Source organism: Perca fluviatilis, chromosome 4 (genome assembly GCF_010015445.1).
Source record: "Perca fluviatilis chromosome 4, GENO_Pfluv_1.0, whole genome shotgun sequence".
Taxonomy (NCBI): Eukaryota; Metazoa; Chordata; class Actinopteri; order Perciformes; family Percidae; genus Perca; species Perca fluviatilis.
Window position 1 is genome coordinate 22,736,387 of NC_053115.1, and position 17,480 is coordinate 22,753,866.

A 17,480-nucleotide genomic window follows, 5' to 3' on the forward strand; every position below is an offset into this window, starting at 1 on the left:
AAGAAGGCCTACAAACCTGACCCAGTTACACCAGTTCTGTCAAGAGGAGATTAGTTCTTCTACTGAACCTAAAAACACTTGTGTGCACGGAGATCGCTTTTGGCTCAAAACTCAATGTAAATGTAGCCTAAGAACTGTTTTAGAGCATTACTATATTTTGTGACTAGAAGAGTTGCGTTGCTGCTTTGGACAAGCACTATTCCAGAAAGAACTGATGACATTTCTGGTAACAGAGAACTTGATTGTGGTGGATTTGATGTGGACTGGCAGAATTCAAGTATTTTATTCTGTCAATATTATGTATGTGTGAAAGAGTAAATTTCTCCTTTAGATTTGAATTCATTTCAAACACGCTGACACTTAGGGGTGGTACGGTTCATGAAAAAACACCCGAACCGCTCGGTTCGCTAGTCTCGGTTCGGAGCGTGTGTGTACCGCACGGTTCGTCAGTACACTGTTAATGTGCACTAACCTCTTACTGCCGTAGTGTCCACTTTCGACACCTATGTTAAAACAGTTACTGGAAATGACGGAAGGGATGGGACGCGCACAACCAATGGCCGCTGATTGCGCGACGCATCACATGGTTACAGACGGGTCCCAAATTACAAACCGGGGCCGCTCGTTAAGACATACTGAGCTCATATTGTACTAAAATAGTTCACCAAAACGTGTTTCTGAAAACATTTTAAGCGAGAAATAGGCCATGCAGTTGCTGAATCTGTCTTCATTTCAGATCGACAAAGGTCAGTTTAAAAGATTTTCATCAGATTTTGAGAGACACCGAGCCGACCGCTCCTCAAGTGGAGTGGGGCGCCGCTGCAGGTCACGTCACGTCACCTGCAGAAATGTCTAGTAGGAGAGATGCTGCCCAGAGCTGGAGGATGCGCCAGCGTCGTTTATAGTCTGGTGTGTGGGAACATTTTGGATTTCACGTTACCTATGATGAAATAAAACAATATAGAACTACCACTGTGTGCACGTTTTGTGCAACATGCATTCAATATGCTAATTTTAGCTATATGCTGAAGTATATTCTGGAGTGTTAAAGAAAAAATAAGAACCGTACTGAACCGAAAACCGTGACCCTAAAACCGTGATACGAACCGAACTGTGGGTTTTGTGAACCGTACCACCCCTACTGACACTATTTCCATTCATATCAGACTGTTCCTGTTTCCTTCAGATTTTTGTCACTGTGGAGGATCATGTTCCTTGCACCTCATATTAATGAGTGTTAATGTAAAGACATGTTGATGAAAGAGAAGGGTACACAGTATGATCATCACTGCACCTTATTAACATACAGATACAGAGAGATAAACTTGTTTGCTTTCTATTATGTAGTATGGGTGATATGACATGGTGGTTTTTCATTACAGAAACTAAACGGCAAGAACAAGTCATTCCTGATTCATCTCTTAGCAATGCATAACCAGGGGACTCTAAAGTTGTTAAACGAGGGTTACACATCATATTCAGTCATCTCTCGTAACAGTAAAGCTGTACAGAGAAGTAACTTTTTACGCTTTTGCATGTTCCCTGCTGTACACTGCCTGAACGAATGCCACACAATGCTCACTGCAACATAATGCAATGGGGTTGTATAAAGATGACCCGAAAGTGGCTGCAGTGTGGTCACATTTCCTCTGAGACACACACGTCTGTGCTCCAGTAATAACAACACAAAAGACAACAAATTAAAACAAAAATGTAGCAAAGTTCATGAGCACTACTGGCTGCCGCATCTGCAAAAAAACAGCAAGGGTGAAAATACCCTAACAATGGTGTGGTTATTCCCACATGTGCTCCTAAATACATTTTACAGTTTGCGCACATCTATTTTTAGTCACAAATGTGAATGAAACGCTCGCACTGTCGGAAGCCCTGCACTAGCGGAGCCTTTAATTGGATTGTGTCAATGTAACATCGTCTCTACTTTACTTATCCCTATTTTAACGATCTGAGCGCACGGTGTGAAGCGCCTGGTGCAGGTGCGCTTAGGGCGTGTACAAATCCAATTTTGCTAGTTTGACGGTGGAAAAAAGGGTCTGTGCGCAAGGCGCATGGTTCAAAAGGGTTGTACTTAATGTCTTAATTAATCATAGGTGTGTTTTGGACGTAACATACAATAAATCAATCGTAGTGTCATCTCCCATTCCCTTTAAAATCCAGGCGCGTTTGTATCTTGGTGCATTGCTATTATGATGAAGGATTTGCTAAGCAGGAAGGAGAGATTTTCAGGAGAGGAAACTGATCTGCTCGTGCGTGAAGAGAAAGCGCGCGAGCAGATCATATCATAATATTTCACCTTGTAATATTTTATTTTCAGTTTGTGTGCTGCTGCGAGTGTGTGTGGAAAGCATAGTGTGAACGTGCTGTGTACGAGCCTAGGCACCTTTTACTAATGCGCTGTTAAAATAACAATGAAATGCTGCGTTATTGACTTTAGACCAGGTTTTTGTTGGTCAATGGAGCGATCACTTTCCACTGCCTCAAGATAGTAATACACCCAGAATGCACCTGAATGCACCTCCCTGTAAGACTAGCACACGCATGTGTGCACAGATGGGCACAGGTGCATTTGCTATTTAAACGACGTTGGCGCTGGATGGGAAATTGAAAACTGCGTCCTCCTTAACCTAGCAAAGACAGTTGCGTCAGGCTTTGTGCTGCACCGGGTGCAAGATAGGGAGAATAGTCTCTAAACTTCTAGGAAATTAAGAACCCGTAAAATAACACGTTACAGTAAAAAATATCTAGTAATGCAAACGCTATAAATACCATACATTTAAAAGGTTTTCTTTTATAAACTCAAAAGAGTTGGGGGTGACATCAGGGATGTGATTCCTGTGAAGTAGCAGGATTCACCCAGTGGGGGAGTTTGCACCCATAGTACCGCGTGTCACCTTAACAAGCTCAGTCTCAGTCAAACAACTCGCCTGTCACATTCTTCCGATTGCAGAGGCGGTGACAATAATGAGTTCTCTCACTCTCTGTCACTCACACTCTTCCTTCCCTCCCTCAGGCTTCTGCTTGAATCCATAAAGTAGATATTATAATTCATTTGAGTAGAGAGAACTAAATTGACCTGGCCATTAAACACCTTGTGGGAGACATTAGGCCCTGTAATGTTGCTCTGGGGCTACGTTGTAAAAGAAGACGGTCTGTTTAGTAGAGTTTTTAATAGCTGAAGTGACAAAATTACTTTTTTAATTGGCAATAGAGTTGTGTTTGTATGAAGGGAATCTGGGGTCAGTAGTGTCTTCCTAAAGCAACTTGTCAATTAGAGCATACAGACACTAATGAAGTAAACTCACAGTGCCAGAGTAACTTTTTCACAGTAAATGTGATGGTTTACTGGAATCAGGTGCACATTTTACAGTACTCAAACAGCAGTGCAAAACAGTAGTTGCTGTGCTTTTATGTTTTTTTTTTCCACGCATTTGCTTATATTGGACTTGCATACCAATTGTTTGCAATTTTACAAATGGCATGTTACTGCACTGTACAACCTTTTTCTTTTTACTAATGCATCTCCTCTTTTTTAAAATAGCTTTCATTTAGCGCTTTTATTTTGTAGTTCTAAGCTCTGGCCTATATAGACAGCATCTTTTCATGCCTTTTATCACCCTACACACTTTCCTATATTATCCTAACTCTTAGAGTTCAGTACTTGCATAAACCGCATTTGCTGGGAAAGTAAGATGTTCTGTGTTGTTCAATGTGTGGGTGGTCGATAACAGGAGTGCAAATACTGACACAGCTGCAGCCTCTATATGGGCTGAATGTTGTCATGTATGCAGATCAAGATGGAGGCTGGAACTATCGATCCTCCTGACATTCAACTTCCTCTCTATTTGTCCATTTGATATCTCGTTTAGAAATTCTGTATGCTACATTTAGCCAAGTTGTATAAGCCGCACGTTGTTCAAGCTTCAACATTCGGTACTTGACTGGACCTCTGTAACTGCTGTCTAACATTGTTAGATACTGACAAGGAATATGAGTTATATAGGCATTGTCTTAAATCTGCAAAAATCAAACTGTCTAATCTAAAAATATTTTATTAAAAACGGATCACATGACTACCTTTGTGCAAACGGTTGCTCGTAGTTCTGAAGCCACATATAGTTGTGGTGCCACAAAGCTGTATAGCAACTTTCAAGTCATTGTTTTGGTCTTCCGGTCCAATGCTTGTTACTGTACTGTTTTGATTCAATCACTGCCAACTGTCGCATATGTCCAACTGTCTCGAATATCAATGTTGAGTGTGTCGTCATCATTTTCGGCCACAGCAGGCAGCCGTTTACTTTGCTCTGTCTGCATACTACCTGTCATGCACCAAACAGCCAGCAGAAAGTTAGTGGCACGCTGGTGAACATAGTGGAGTTTTTAGCAGCTAAAGCAGCTATTTCCTTGAGAAGTTAGTAATGGATACCAAAAACAGCTAAAAGAAGAGTGAATATTGGACTTAAAATCATCAGGTGGACCAACACATGATTCCAAATGAATGCTAATGTTCTCTACTACTGGTTAAATCTACTGGTTGTGTAATAAGGAAATGGTTTGCTAACAAGTTTGTAATGTTGTCAGATCATGTTTACGCTGCCCCCAAGTGGCCAAAAAGTAAGTTATTGCAAGTTTATTTTGCTTAAAAGAGCTATGATCGTATTTTGTATATCGTATTTGAAAATTGACGATAATACATAAAAAAGTAATGATGTGTTCTCAATGCCATGAAAATAAAGGAGGGTAGATTCATCACCCATCACCATCGTTTTCTCATCTTTGAGTGTTTATTAATCTCTAAATATTTTTGTTGTTTCTCATCAGATACAGGTGTCATACTACCCTCCTGGTCAGTATCCCAGCTCAGGCCAGCAGTACCGTGTGACCCAGCCCATGTCCCACCAGGTGTCTTATCCTGCTCAGCGCACACAACCCATGCCTCAGCCCACACAGCAGTCAGGTCAGTACATTTTTGTATGCTGTACTGTGCTGTACTGTCATAAACTCTCCCTAAATTATATTTAGATGAATGGATGGATTAGGGCTGCAGCTATCGATTCTTTTTGTAATCGATTAATCTAGCACTTTATCAATCGATTAATTGGATGAGTTTTATTTTTGTTTTTAAACAACCCAAACTAGGGAAAAAAGCAACATTTGTATTACCTACATTGCTTACAATATCATCTCTCAAAATACTAAGCCTATTAAGTGCATTTAAGTGCCATATTACATTGTTTTTAAAGAAAATTTTTTTTCCAAATGATATCAACCTCAAACTAAGGCATACATTAAACATACACAAATATTACATTAAGTTGTGCAACTTAACTTTCAGAACTACAAGTTTCAACCTGAGACTGATCTTTATATACAGTAGGCCTGTATGTAAATATTAGTTAAACTCAACCTATTTTCATTTATATATTTGATTATAATGTCACACAGCTGTTACACTTATGCTATTAGGTCGTTGATCAGCTGTTTCTCCATAGAGAGAGAGAGGAGAGAGAGAGATGCGCAACAATCAGCTGTTTTTCTGAAGGGATAGTCAACGTGTCAGCACTTTAGATCAGATCGTGGTCACCACTACGTATTTTCTTGTCTTTGATTTTGGTAGTTGTTGTGTTTGGTGTAGTTTCATCGTCCATACGACTCTGTGATTTACTTTTGTCGGGTCCGCTTCGTGGAATGGAGGATTAAGTTAGACTCCGTGTTTTCTGTTGAGATGCTAAAGCACTGACTTCGTGCTATTATCGTGGTAAGCTAGTTTGATTTTGCAGTAGACATACTGTACAGAGTCTTAGTTTTAATTACGTTTGAACTGATTCCAAACTTTGGACACTTTCTGTCGTTTTCTCCAGCCTGTCTCTTTTCTTAGCCCCTCGCTATTTACGCTCTGGCATGTGTCGCCAGCATGGATGTATTAAGAGAACGGTTGCCAGCAGCAGACTGAGCCGCGTCGGTGCGACGGTAATAATGCTCCGTGCAGAAACACCGTCCGTCAGCGATACAGCGTTGGTAACATTGATTTAACGAAGCTTCGAGGCAAGTCATTTTGCATCGATGATTTTTTGTAATCGAATTATTCGAGGAATCGTTTCAGCCCTAGGATGGATATAGATAACTTCATAAAGACTTATAATACCAGTGTTTCCTGTACATTATTTGTCTAAAATCCTGTATTACCACACACACACACACACACACACACACACAAAATGTGTCTTTGTGTTTCATATTTATGTGAAAATGTTATCACTGAAAATCAGAATAGAGCTATGACAATAGAACAGAATTTTGTACTTGACCAGAACAAGTCAATACACAGGTACAGTCCACTTGATTGTGTGTGAACGGTTAGGGTCTCATCCTTTTATAAGACGAATCGATACGTATCTAGATACATGGGCTATGATACTGTTCAGGGACAATACATTTTAATATATTTTTTTATTGTTTTATTTAACCTTTAGTTATTCAGGGGAGGTTCACTGAGAGGCAGCCTCTCTTTTGCAGGAACGCCCTGATCACATTGACACAGTTCCACATTCATACCTGGAAGCTGCCCAGTACAACCACAGTCTGATCTGCTGGCCACTGATGGAACGATTCAATGCGATTTGATGTTGGATCGGTGCGATTTTATGAGACACGATTCAATCGGATATATAGAGTTAATAGTCATTTAATGTAAACTCATTCATTTTCCTTTTATAAATTAAAATAAGCCAATTCTATAAAAGCATTGCCTACCTTCAAATAAATATTTCGTGAACTGGATGAGGACCTAGCAAAGCTAGGACATGCTAATAGTATACCTTTAACTTAATTAGCTTGCCACTCATAACCAAATAACATCAACATAAGTTCCATACTAAATTAAACAGCCTCCTTGCTGCTGTAATCTTAGTAACTCAAACATAGGTCCACATTATGCAGCCATTGTGAGCACTCCAATAATAATCATATACAGTATTACGTGAGTACACATATGAGCCCAATAATAGTATTGCGAGCATTAGCGTGTGGCTAGCGGACTTGTATGCTAATGTAGTATATTCTAAATGAGCATCTTAGAACATATAAACGTCAATACAAACTTAACACAACAAAATGCATATCTATGCCAGTCTACTCACATGTTTATGAACACACGTGGATAGATGACTCACCACAGCTAGTACAATTCACAATATCCACGATGTATTCCTCTCAACCACCAACGTTAGCAGTAGTCTGTGTAGTCGGATACAGATACCGTTTTTTTGTATCAGTGAGACTTTACACCTCTTAATTACTGTATAATGGTCTTACCTCAGCAGAAAACTGCTGAATCATACTCTGTTTTAAGTCTACCAGGTAAAAGGTTGATTTTAAACAACCTTGTTCCTGCATTGTTCTGCCAAGTCATATATGCTCGGACCAAAATAGAACTCTTTTCTGGAAAACCCTGAACGCTTTATCCCTCAATTTTGGAACTGCTGAGGTTGGCCATGTGTTTATACAGTAAGTGAGGATAAACATTGTCGACAACCTGGATGGACTCTGGCTCATAGTGGTCTGCCAGATGGATCATGAACATCGAGGTCACGTCAGTGACACCTTAAGTGACATCATAAGTCAGTGACATCAATCCATGGCTGCTGTCTAGTTTGAATAAAATAAATAATAAAAAAAAATATATATATATATATATATATATATATAGTGATTTGTACAGAGTGAAAGGCACCCTGAACCAAAACGGCTACCACAGCATTTTGCAGCGCCATGCAGTACCCTCTGGTATGTGCCTAGTTGGTCAGGGGTTCATCCTACAGCAAGATAATGACCCAAAACAGAAGTCCAAGCTATGCCAGAACTACCTTAGCAAAAAAGAACAAGATGGTAAGCTTAAAAACCTGGAGTGGCCAGCACCCCCATTGAGCTGGTTTGGGATGAACTGGACAGAAAATTGAAAGCAAAGCAACCTACAAGTGCCACACATTTATGGGAGCTTCTGCAACAGAGTTGGGAAGAACTTTCTGAAGAATATTTGATTTCCATTGTAGAAAGAATGCCACGAGTGTGTTCAGCTGTTATATCTGCCAAAGGGGGCTACTTTGATGAGTCAAAAATTTATAATACATTTTGGTTTATAAATTGATTTCCATGATTTCTTTTTTAACTTAAATTGTTCATTTGTTCTGTTCTTTCATTCATTTCAGAGTACAATAAGACATTGAACTGCATGAATTTCAATAAAAATCTGGAAATATTGGGGTGTTTTTGACTGATAGCGTATATGTGTGTACGTATTAGGGCTGTCAATAGATACAAATATTTAATTGGGATTAATCACATGATTGTTCATAGTTAACTCATGATTCAATTCAGTATATATATATATATATATATATATATAAATAATATGAACAAAGATAACTCACAGCACCATAATCTGGCATAAACATCATAAACTCTTTTGTTAAAGTCATTAAGTAAATGATTTTTACCTCAAAGGACAAACTACCTTTCTTCCACTTTTTTTTCCCTCTCTTGTACTGTACTGTTCCTTTATCACACTACTCTAATTTCTCTCCCTCCAATTGTTGTCTGTTGTCATCAGGTATCCAGACCATGATGCCCAGCCAGCCACCAAGCTATCAGGGCATGATGGGTGTGCAGCAGCCCCAAAACCCTGGTCTGCTCAATTCCCAGAGGGCAGGCATGGGAGGACAAATGCAGAGCATAATGGTTCAGTACCCACAGATACCATCATATCAGGTATGGACAGTTTTAAGTCAGCTGTAGGACAAAATGAAGGACACAAATGGAACCATTTTCACTGTTATTGGCAAAACTTTAGCCCTCCCCCCCCATTATCAATATACATGTGGGTCATCTTAACAGGTTAAACAGTTCCATCTGCTGCACACTTAAAACCACAGATTATGTTAAAGAGGCCATTAATCTTGATTAAAATTGATGTGAAAGATGAATACAATATCAATAATCACGTACATCCTTACACCAGAGTCATAGAATAGCAGCAAGCTCAAAATTAACACGGTAGGTTTGATCAACAGAGTTTTAAATCGGCTTGAGTTGACTATATTTACACTCTGACGCGGGTCCGTTCCAGAGAGCAGATCTACAAGGGCCAACATTCACTTCTGCCTGTGCCTTGGTTTAAAAAACAAAAAACCCAATTCTCCGACTACTAATATTGGTCTATAGTATTTAAACAGTAGTTGTATAAAATAAACCTTAGTAACTTTACTGGATACTATTCCAAATGCTCATGAACAGAACAAGATAAAAATGGACAGATGGATACAGTCTTTATTGAAACGGCAACAAGTGCTTTTGACCAAATTAAATGTACAAATGACATCCTAACAGGACTTGAGTTAATCCCTCTCTGTAACTCTTGTCTTCGTTTCTCCAAATGTTTTTAGCTTTGACAGCAGTCAGAAGAACCACAAAGTAATTTTTCCTAAATGGTATCTTTTCTCTTGACCCTTTACACTTTTCCAGGTACCAGTGGGAAATGAAAATCAGCAGGTGGTGCAGCAGCAGTACCAGCAGCAGGTGATGGTGCCAGTCAGCCAGTCTGTTCAAGGACCCATGCCTGTCTACTACAGTGTTATCACTCCCACACAGCAGAATAGCACAAGGTATGTTTGAATACATCATAGTCATACAAATGAGTGGGCAATAGTATTAAAAAATGTCAAATGTGTTATGCGTTAAACATCAAGTTTAGGCACAGCAAAGTTTTGTGAGAGCATGTTGTTTTCACTTAAGCCTGGTTCACACGGGACGATTTTAAAATTGTCGGCCGATTTTCCAATCCTGAGAGACCCCACACACGGTGATAAAAAAATCACGGGTCTAACAGTTTTGGTCGTACAGTGTGTGGTGCGCAGCACACGGCAAAATCAACACATCACACACGAACCGATTTGACTGCCGAGCATTCCCAGGTCAGACGGGAAATCTCGCAAAATCCCTCGAGATCAAACGTGACTTCAGAGTCAACAATCATTGCAGACGAAGAGGATGCAGTGGCGATAGTTTGTAGTGTGTTTTTAACCGAAAAGAAACGTTATCAAAAGAAAAGGCGATGGTCAAACAAGACAACGCGAGCATGGACTATACTTGCTACATCATGATATGGAGGTGATTTGTTTTTTTCTCATAGAAATGTCGTTACGTACTACACAGATTAATAAACGTTCATATATTCGTTTCCATGTACTCTGGTGGACTGCAGTTGTGGATGTAGTTATGCCCATCGACTTTATTTATTTTACACAGGCTGCGTGCTCGGTTGTCCCCGGGGGACACCACACACGAGGAGAAATCGGGCCAAATAAATCCAACATGTTGGATATCCCCGATTTGAGATCGGAGCGGTCCCGACGTCCTTCCGAGCAGACGAGAGCAGTCTTAACACACCACACACGGCAGGAATATCTGATCAGATTATTTTACGATAATCGGAGCATCCTTAAGATTGTCGCGAGGGGTGAATCGGGGCTAAAATCTGCCTAATTATCCTGCCGTCTGTAGCTGTCTTTAGCTTTTAGTGCTGTCGTTAATTGTAAATGAGAAAGTTGTAGTAATTATTTTCTTAATATTCTGGACAAGTTGTGGGGATATCTATTCTCCTGTATGTGTGTGTGAATTACCTTTCCCAATGCATTTATTTTCTCCCTCTTTGTGCGTGTCTAATCCTGCAGCCCATCAGTAGGTTACCTGCAGCCCCCCACCTCTGAGCAGTATCAAATCACACAGTCGCCGTCTCCGTGCAACCCTCAACAGTTGCAGCAGCAATATTCAGGTGAGACTTATTGTCAACAGGTTTTTAAAGTGCCCATTAGTTAAACATTTTGTGACCACTAGATGAACATGATTTTAGCTTTTTTAAGATTTAATTTTGTTTTAATTCATTTGATCTAATCTGTGAGCATTATAAATTCAGTGATATCAAACTTTCACTGCTCTTCAAAAAAAGGGTTCCCAAACTTATTCAGCTCAAGACCCAAAACAAAAAAAATTCTGTCACCCTAAATTTACAAAAATACATCATGAATTCCATATGAACTACAAATAAAGAACACAACAAACCATAATTTAAAATGCATATGAAATGTATTGCATTGCACTTCTCCACATAAAACACATTATGATTTCTCCTCTGCATTTCGAATGGCTTTAAAGAAACTCTTACTTTTCGTTTCGGTGAGGGAGTTGCTGAAGTCACACAACATTACATGAACTTGTTTTCAGATCAAGGTTCGCAAGGAGCGAGAGAAAGGGGGATGGGGGGTAAACAGCCCCAAACACAGATCAGCGTAGCAAAAAAATATTACTCCTCTTCTATTTTATTAAGGAAAATTAATTCACATATCATAGCATTGTTATGCATTTTACTCTGCCGATAAGCGACCCAATAAAAACGGGTTCCCATTTTGGGTCCCAACCCTAACTTTAGGAAAGACTGCTTGAAAAGAAATCAGGTGAAAGGTATTCAGGGTAAAGTTTAGAAAGAGGTACACACGATTCACACGTTGAACTTGTAAATCGATGTCCTTAAATAGAAAATGTTTGAAGAAATCGCGGAAAACCTGCGTGTCTGCTCTCATTTGGCCTTAGGTAAATGTTGATCGTAATGATGGTCACTTTATCCTTTCAACCTCTGCTCTTGTTTGGGCCATTTGCTACTATTTGATTGGTCAGTTTCTCAGACCCATTTATATTAGTAATATTAGTATATTAGTAAACCCCTGCATCTCAAGGGGTTACTCCTAATAAAGAAATATTCAACAATTTCAGCGGTTTATCTACATGTGTGCCTGTCTTTCTGTCTTTCTCAGGAGTACCGCCTCCTGGGCCTGGGGTGATGGTCATGCAGCTCAGTGTCCCCAATGGACCACAGCCTTCCCAGAACCCCCCTCTGGTCCAGTGGAACCCATGCAAGTACTACAGCATAGAGCAGAGGCCCAGCAAGCCAGGAGAGCTCTACAAACCGGACAACACTCCACAGGTACACACAAATACACATGAAGGTCTTCTTGACCAGTGGCTGATGTTATTTGTAAATAAATGTGAAAGATCTAATGAATCCAGACTGTAACTCAGAAATTCAGTCATTCGTCTACATGGATTTGTTCATTTGCAGCCCCCTAGTGGTCAACAGGTAGAATGGGAATGACAGAACTCACGTCACAGTATTTCATATTTTTCCTCTTTCTTTTTTTCCCTTTTTGTTCAGGCCAGTAACCAGCTGACGAGTCCCCTGGCCTCCCCTACTCAGTCTCCCACCCCGTCTCCCTCTGGCAGCGTCAGCAGCGTCTGTCCAGGCCTGGGACCATTACCACTCATTTCCCAGTTTCCCCGGCCAGGAGGACCAGCTCAAGGTAAATGAACAAAAAGAGTGAAGGTTCAAATGCATACACCGATATCTTGTGCACAGATACAGCAGTACAAAAAAACTGCAATAAACATGTTTACACGTAGTTATCATGACCATTAGAAATGATGGCCCAAGCTACAAAAATTCGTACCAGGTTGTTGTATGAAGTTCTTAGGCAAATAAACATAAAGTACTTTTACAGCTGTTAACAGCTGTGTGCTTGAACCCCTGCTTAGACTTTTGCCACAATGACCTTCTAAACTTCGCCAGGTGGCTTTTGGCCCTAAGCCAATAGCCTGAGCAGGTTCACACGACTGGCACTGGGCCAACGGGTCAAACCTTTTGTACCCACACATGGCGTTACTTCGACCCTGTCCTCTGACCGATATTTACACACAGAGCCATAATACCTTTACTGATAAGACTTTACTGAGACCCACTGTTTGGAATGTATGATTACATGTACTAAACGGTCTTGCATCAGTCTACCATCCATGAAATATCACCATGACACAGGTTTTATTGGATTGTCTATAAAACACCAGAAATAAAGAATACTGTAGTAGTGAGCTACATTAGCTTTGACCCATTTCTAATCACTTGGATGCTTTTTAGGATGTTGTTTTTTACTCTACAATTTGTGTTGAATAAATATCTTAATTAGAAAATCTTTCCCATTACCATAAACCCTCATTAAATCCATCATCCATCTCCGTTTTGACTGCTGTACATAAGTGTAGTCATTGTCATAACACTGTTCTTATGCTGCCCTCTTGGCCAGGTCTCTCTTGAAAAAGAGAATCTGTGGTGATAAGGTTTACCTGACCTCTACTGGGGCAATACAACTCTTTTTTTTTTCAGGATGGATCATTTTGATTATAATTTGTAATTTATATGTTGTTAAGGTGATGGACGCTACTCTCTGTTGGGACAACCTCTCCAGTACAGCCTGTGTCCTCCCCTCATGCATGGCCAGTCCTACAGCTCCCATCAGGTCAGTACTGGCAGGCCTTTGTTCGAACGCAACTCAACCCTTCTACATGTTGATGCTGTGATATTGACTGCTCTTGATATTCTTTTAAGAAAGCCTTCCAGTTACCCAATATGATAATATATTATTAAGAAATTGGCCTTGGTCTTAATCAAATTGGCCTTAATAATTGATCATGCTATTATTGATCATGCTGTTATCTCATTTCAGCATGAATTGCTTCTGTAATTTATTTTTTTCCGGCTTAAATAGCGTTCATGAATTCCACACTCTAAATGTAATTAAGTATAATGAAATACACCACCGGGCACAGAGAAGAAATGAAAATTCCAAATATCCTGCAATTCAATGCCGCTACACCACTTTTTAGATTATTGGTTCAAATTGTACCCCAGCTGGTTGGTCATGAAGTGGTCGTTTTTGACGAGGATATATTTTAATGTAAGAGCACAAGAAAATATATTGTTCCATTGGTTGTTTTTATTTGTTCAAGGATGATACAAGGTGTTAAAATAGGTGAAAATGTCAGTATAAGGCCTTTACACACCAGGGCCATTTTTTTCTTAAGTCGCACACCAATATATTTTTTTCGAACTGTTGTTTTTATCACGAGTACTTTCACACAGAACGCAAATATTACGCTGCGATAAAGCAACACATTTTCCCCCCCGAAACGAGTTCAATTCTTTTCTGAACTTTTGCGACACGAATGAAGACATCAACCAATCACGGTGCTGTTTACTTCTGAGGATCATCATAAAACAACACGGAGTGTGTGGCCGGTTGGATCAGTGGGTAGAGCAGCCGCACATATATTTCGAGGTTTATGCCTCGACGCAGAGGTCCAGGGTTCGACTCCGACCTGTGACGATTTCCTGCATGTGTTCCCCCCCCCTCCCCTTTCTCACCTGTCCTGTCCATTAAAGGCGGAAAAGCCCCAAAAATAATCTTTAAAAAAACAAACTCCAAGCTTTATTACTCCTTTCAACTACCAGAGACTTTCTCTCCGTTCTTACCTTTCACAATAAAAGCCCTAGACATACGCTACACTGTTTTCCACAGGAAATGTGGATTAGTAGTATTTTGCTAAATAGCGTACAGTAGCTTAGTGATAGCTTTTTCTGCTTTGGGGGGGGAGACAGAGCTGGAGTGCCTGGAGCTTACCCCATCATTCCACTCAGCAGCCGTACCTCCGGTGGTTTTGAAGAGCTGCAGCTTTTATTTGTGCTCAAACTGCAGACTGTAGCTGGATGACTAACTTCATATCTTCACCACTTAACGTTAACTCTCCTCTGCTCCGACCGCTCTCTCTCGTCCGCTCACTGCATCTTCCTTCACTTTCTCTCTCTCTCTCTCTCTCTCTCTCTCTCTAAGCGTCACCCAGACGGAACTCCAACTGTCCCTCCGACACTGAGCTGGCGTGAATATCTGAAACTTTTATTTAACTGTCGCAAATTTGCATCGCTGCCGGTGTGACTAGTTTTGATGCAAAATATTTTCGCGCTGCTTATTCGCCACGCCCCCGGTGTGTAACGGCCTTAAAATGTATTACTGACCAACTAGTCAACACAGAGTATCTTTGTTCTGTGAATGAAGATGTATGTCAATTTATTTTAAGTTGGGGAACAGTCACAACTTTAAGTCACAGTCATATAATGTTGGCTGTTTGGAAATTTTTAAATCTTGAATGTTGTGTAACCGCGAAGTACTAAAGTTCCATCCATTTTTAAATGGAAGCCATAACACAATGTGTCAGTCCATCATTTTTTGTGCCCACTAGTGTATGTTGCAACTGTGTTTCCAGTTACCAAAGACTAAGTCGAAGGCTCCCCACTGATTGCTTCTACCCCCATCTAGTGTCTTATTGTGGAACTGCATTGTCATCATGAACCTCATAATATCTGTGTTGTTATGCGTTCAGAACCAAGGAGTAATGAAACACGGGGCACGAGGGAAAAAACAAACACTCAAGTCGGCATCAACAGATCTCGGCACCACTGATGTTGGTAAGTTAGAGATGCATCATCACACATCAGAATATCTACCTTTGTTATCATTACATTTTTCTGCAGGTATTGTTATACTTGGTCCCATTGGCTTTTTAATTTTCAAAGAACGCCACCTGAGAATTTGATGATTTAGAGGTACTCTCTTGGCTGAGTTTTGTTCAGGTGTGCGAGTTGTGAATGTGAGTAGATACTAGAGGGCAGCAGAGGATGTGCCTAGATTGCATCAGATTTTATCTGATCTCCTTGTATTGTTTCCCTCAAACTCCTCCATCTGCTGTGGACGCCATTAAATAAACCTTGACTTGCTGAGTGTATACTGCCATGTGCTTGCAGCACCGCATTCAAGTGCAGTTCTACAGCTGTTGGAAAATACGCCAAATTGAGATACAGATTGAGCAATCAAGTCTGCTAACATCTTCTGTCTCACTCCTCGTATCCTCGTCTCTTCTTTGTCCAGTGGTGAGTCGAGTACTCGAGGTTACGGACCTGCCAGAGGGGATTTCACGTCCAGAGGCCGAAAAGCTCTTCAACCAGCTGTCGATGTGCGGTGCCAAGATCCAGTGGCTGAAGGAGCCCCAGGGTGGCAGAGGAGGAGCAGGAGGCTGTGGCCCCTGTCCTGGTGCAGGGCCTGCTGGGCTGGGAGCCACCGCTGGGCTCGGGGCCAGCATGGGAGCTGGAGGAGTGAAGGGGGACGGCAGCGACCCGGCTCACCTCTACACAGTAGTGGCAGTGTTCCCCAGCACCATGGCTGCCCAGAGTGCTTCCTTCAAACTTAACAACAGCGGGGCCAGCCTCTTCAAACTGAGGGCCGCCAAAAAAAACTATGACCTGCGTGTGCTGGAGAGAGCCAGTTCTCAGTGAAAGGAAAAGAGAGGGGGAGGAAAGAAAGAAAGAGAGACTCATGGTGGAGTGGTGGAAAAGGAAGGAGGACTGAGGGGGGACTGCTCTTAGTGTACAATTTAAAAACAAAACAAACAAAAAAACTACTTGAGTTAAATGATGTGTCAAATGTATAAAAGGGAAGAAGGTGTAAATCATGAGGTGACAGGCATTTGGTTGCAAATATGATTTTGTTTGTTTTTATTGATTTTTTTTTTTTTTGTATTTATATAGCAGACAAGCACACAAGACACGCGAAGCATGTGTTTCACTGTTGCCGTGGAATGTGTGCTGCCATTATACAAAGACACATGCAAGGCCACACAAACACACACACACAAACAAACACACACATACCAAGAGACACACAAACGCAGGCAACAGGGTCACGTAGCACATAACAAAAACACACTGGACAGTCGACCTCAGTCAAACCTTTTTCCTCCTCCTCCTCCTCCCCCCCGCTCTCCAACCCTTTCTCCTTTACTCCTTTTTCTGCCGACGCTTTCTCTCCTTCCTCAACTCCCCGTCACCCAGTCGTCTCTTAATCTCACATATTTATAAATTTTCATACGCACAGTTGCGCACTCTCTCTGCTTTACCGCACCGCTCCCGGCTCTTTTTTCTTGCCATGTCTCATTCTGCCTCCTATCTCTCTGCTCCTCTCATGTACTCTCTCACTGCTCTCTCCTCTCTTGCTTTCTGTTTGCCTTACTGCTGTTGTGGGTTTCTGTATTGCGCTGTTTTTTTTTTTTTTCTTCTCAGAAGTTTTTTTTCTTTTTTGGGATTCAATATATTTATATAAGTGATGTAAGGAATAAAAGAAATCTATATATTCAGTGATTTTTCTTTCTTTTCCCTGAGTGAAAACGTTTAGGTCTTCCTTTATCCTTTACTCCTTCCCTCTTCATCCCCTCTCTCCTCTTTCCTACATTTGTTTCCTCCTTACTGCCCTCTACCTCACTTCTTTGGTCCTCTCCTCTTTGCCAACTGTCCCACATCCACCCCGACGCCCCGTTGTGTTTGCGTTTTTCGTTGACAGCTGTGCAGAACGTATCAGAAGAAGTAGTTAAAGTGCACAATGATTGCATATGTCTACTGTAAATTTTATTTAATCTGTTATTTTTTTGTTTGTTTTTAAAAATATAAAAGTCGAGAAAAAATCTTTCAAAACATCTTCTGT

General features: G+C 40.8%; 1 protein-coding gene across 14 annotated transcripts in view; it reads left to right on the top strand.

Annotated features, from left to right (window-relative positions):
• The window catches only part of LOC120557262 (R3H domain-containing protein 2), a 76,992-nt gene extending 59,865 nt beyond the window's left edge, over positions 1 to 17,127 (top strand). For 13 of the 14 annotated variants that reach the window (XM_039797406.1, XM_039797415.1, XM_039797411.1 and 10 more), the window contains 9 exons: positions 4,837 to 4,972; positions 8,624 to 8,781; positions 9,535 to 9,674; positions 10,743 to 10,843; positions 11,880 to 12,049; positions 12,278 to 12,422; positions 13,324 to 13,412; positions 15,331 to 15,415; positions 15,876 to 17,127. In XM_039797406.1, the coding sequence (XP_039653340.1) occupies positions 4,837 to 4,972; positions 8,624 to 8,781; positions 9,535 to 9,674; positions 10,743 to 10,843; positions 11,880 to 12,049; positions 12,278 to 12,422; positions 13,324 to 13,412; positions 15,331 to 15,415; positions 15,876 to 16,279 (1,428 nt within the window). In that variant the 3' untranslated portion in view covers positions 16,280 to 17,127. The remainder of the gene's footprint in view (positions 1 to 4,836; positions 4,973 to 8,623; positions 8,782 to 9,534; positions 9,675 to 10,742; positions 10,844 to 11,879; positions 12,050 to 12,277; positions 12,423 to 13,323; positions 13,413 to 15,330; positions 15,416 to 15,875) is intronic. The other variant, XM_039797405.1, reaches the window with a different exon arrangement.
• The last annotated feature ends 353 nt before the right edge of the window (positions 17,128 to 17,480 follow it).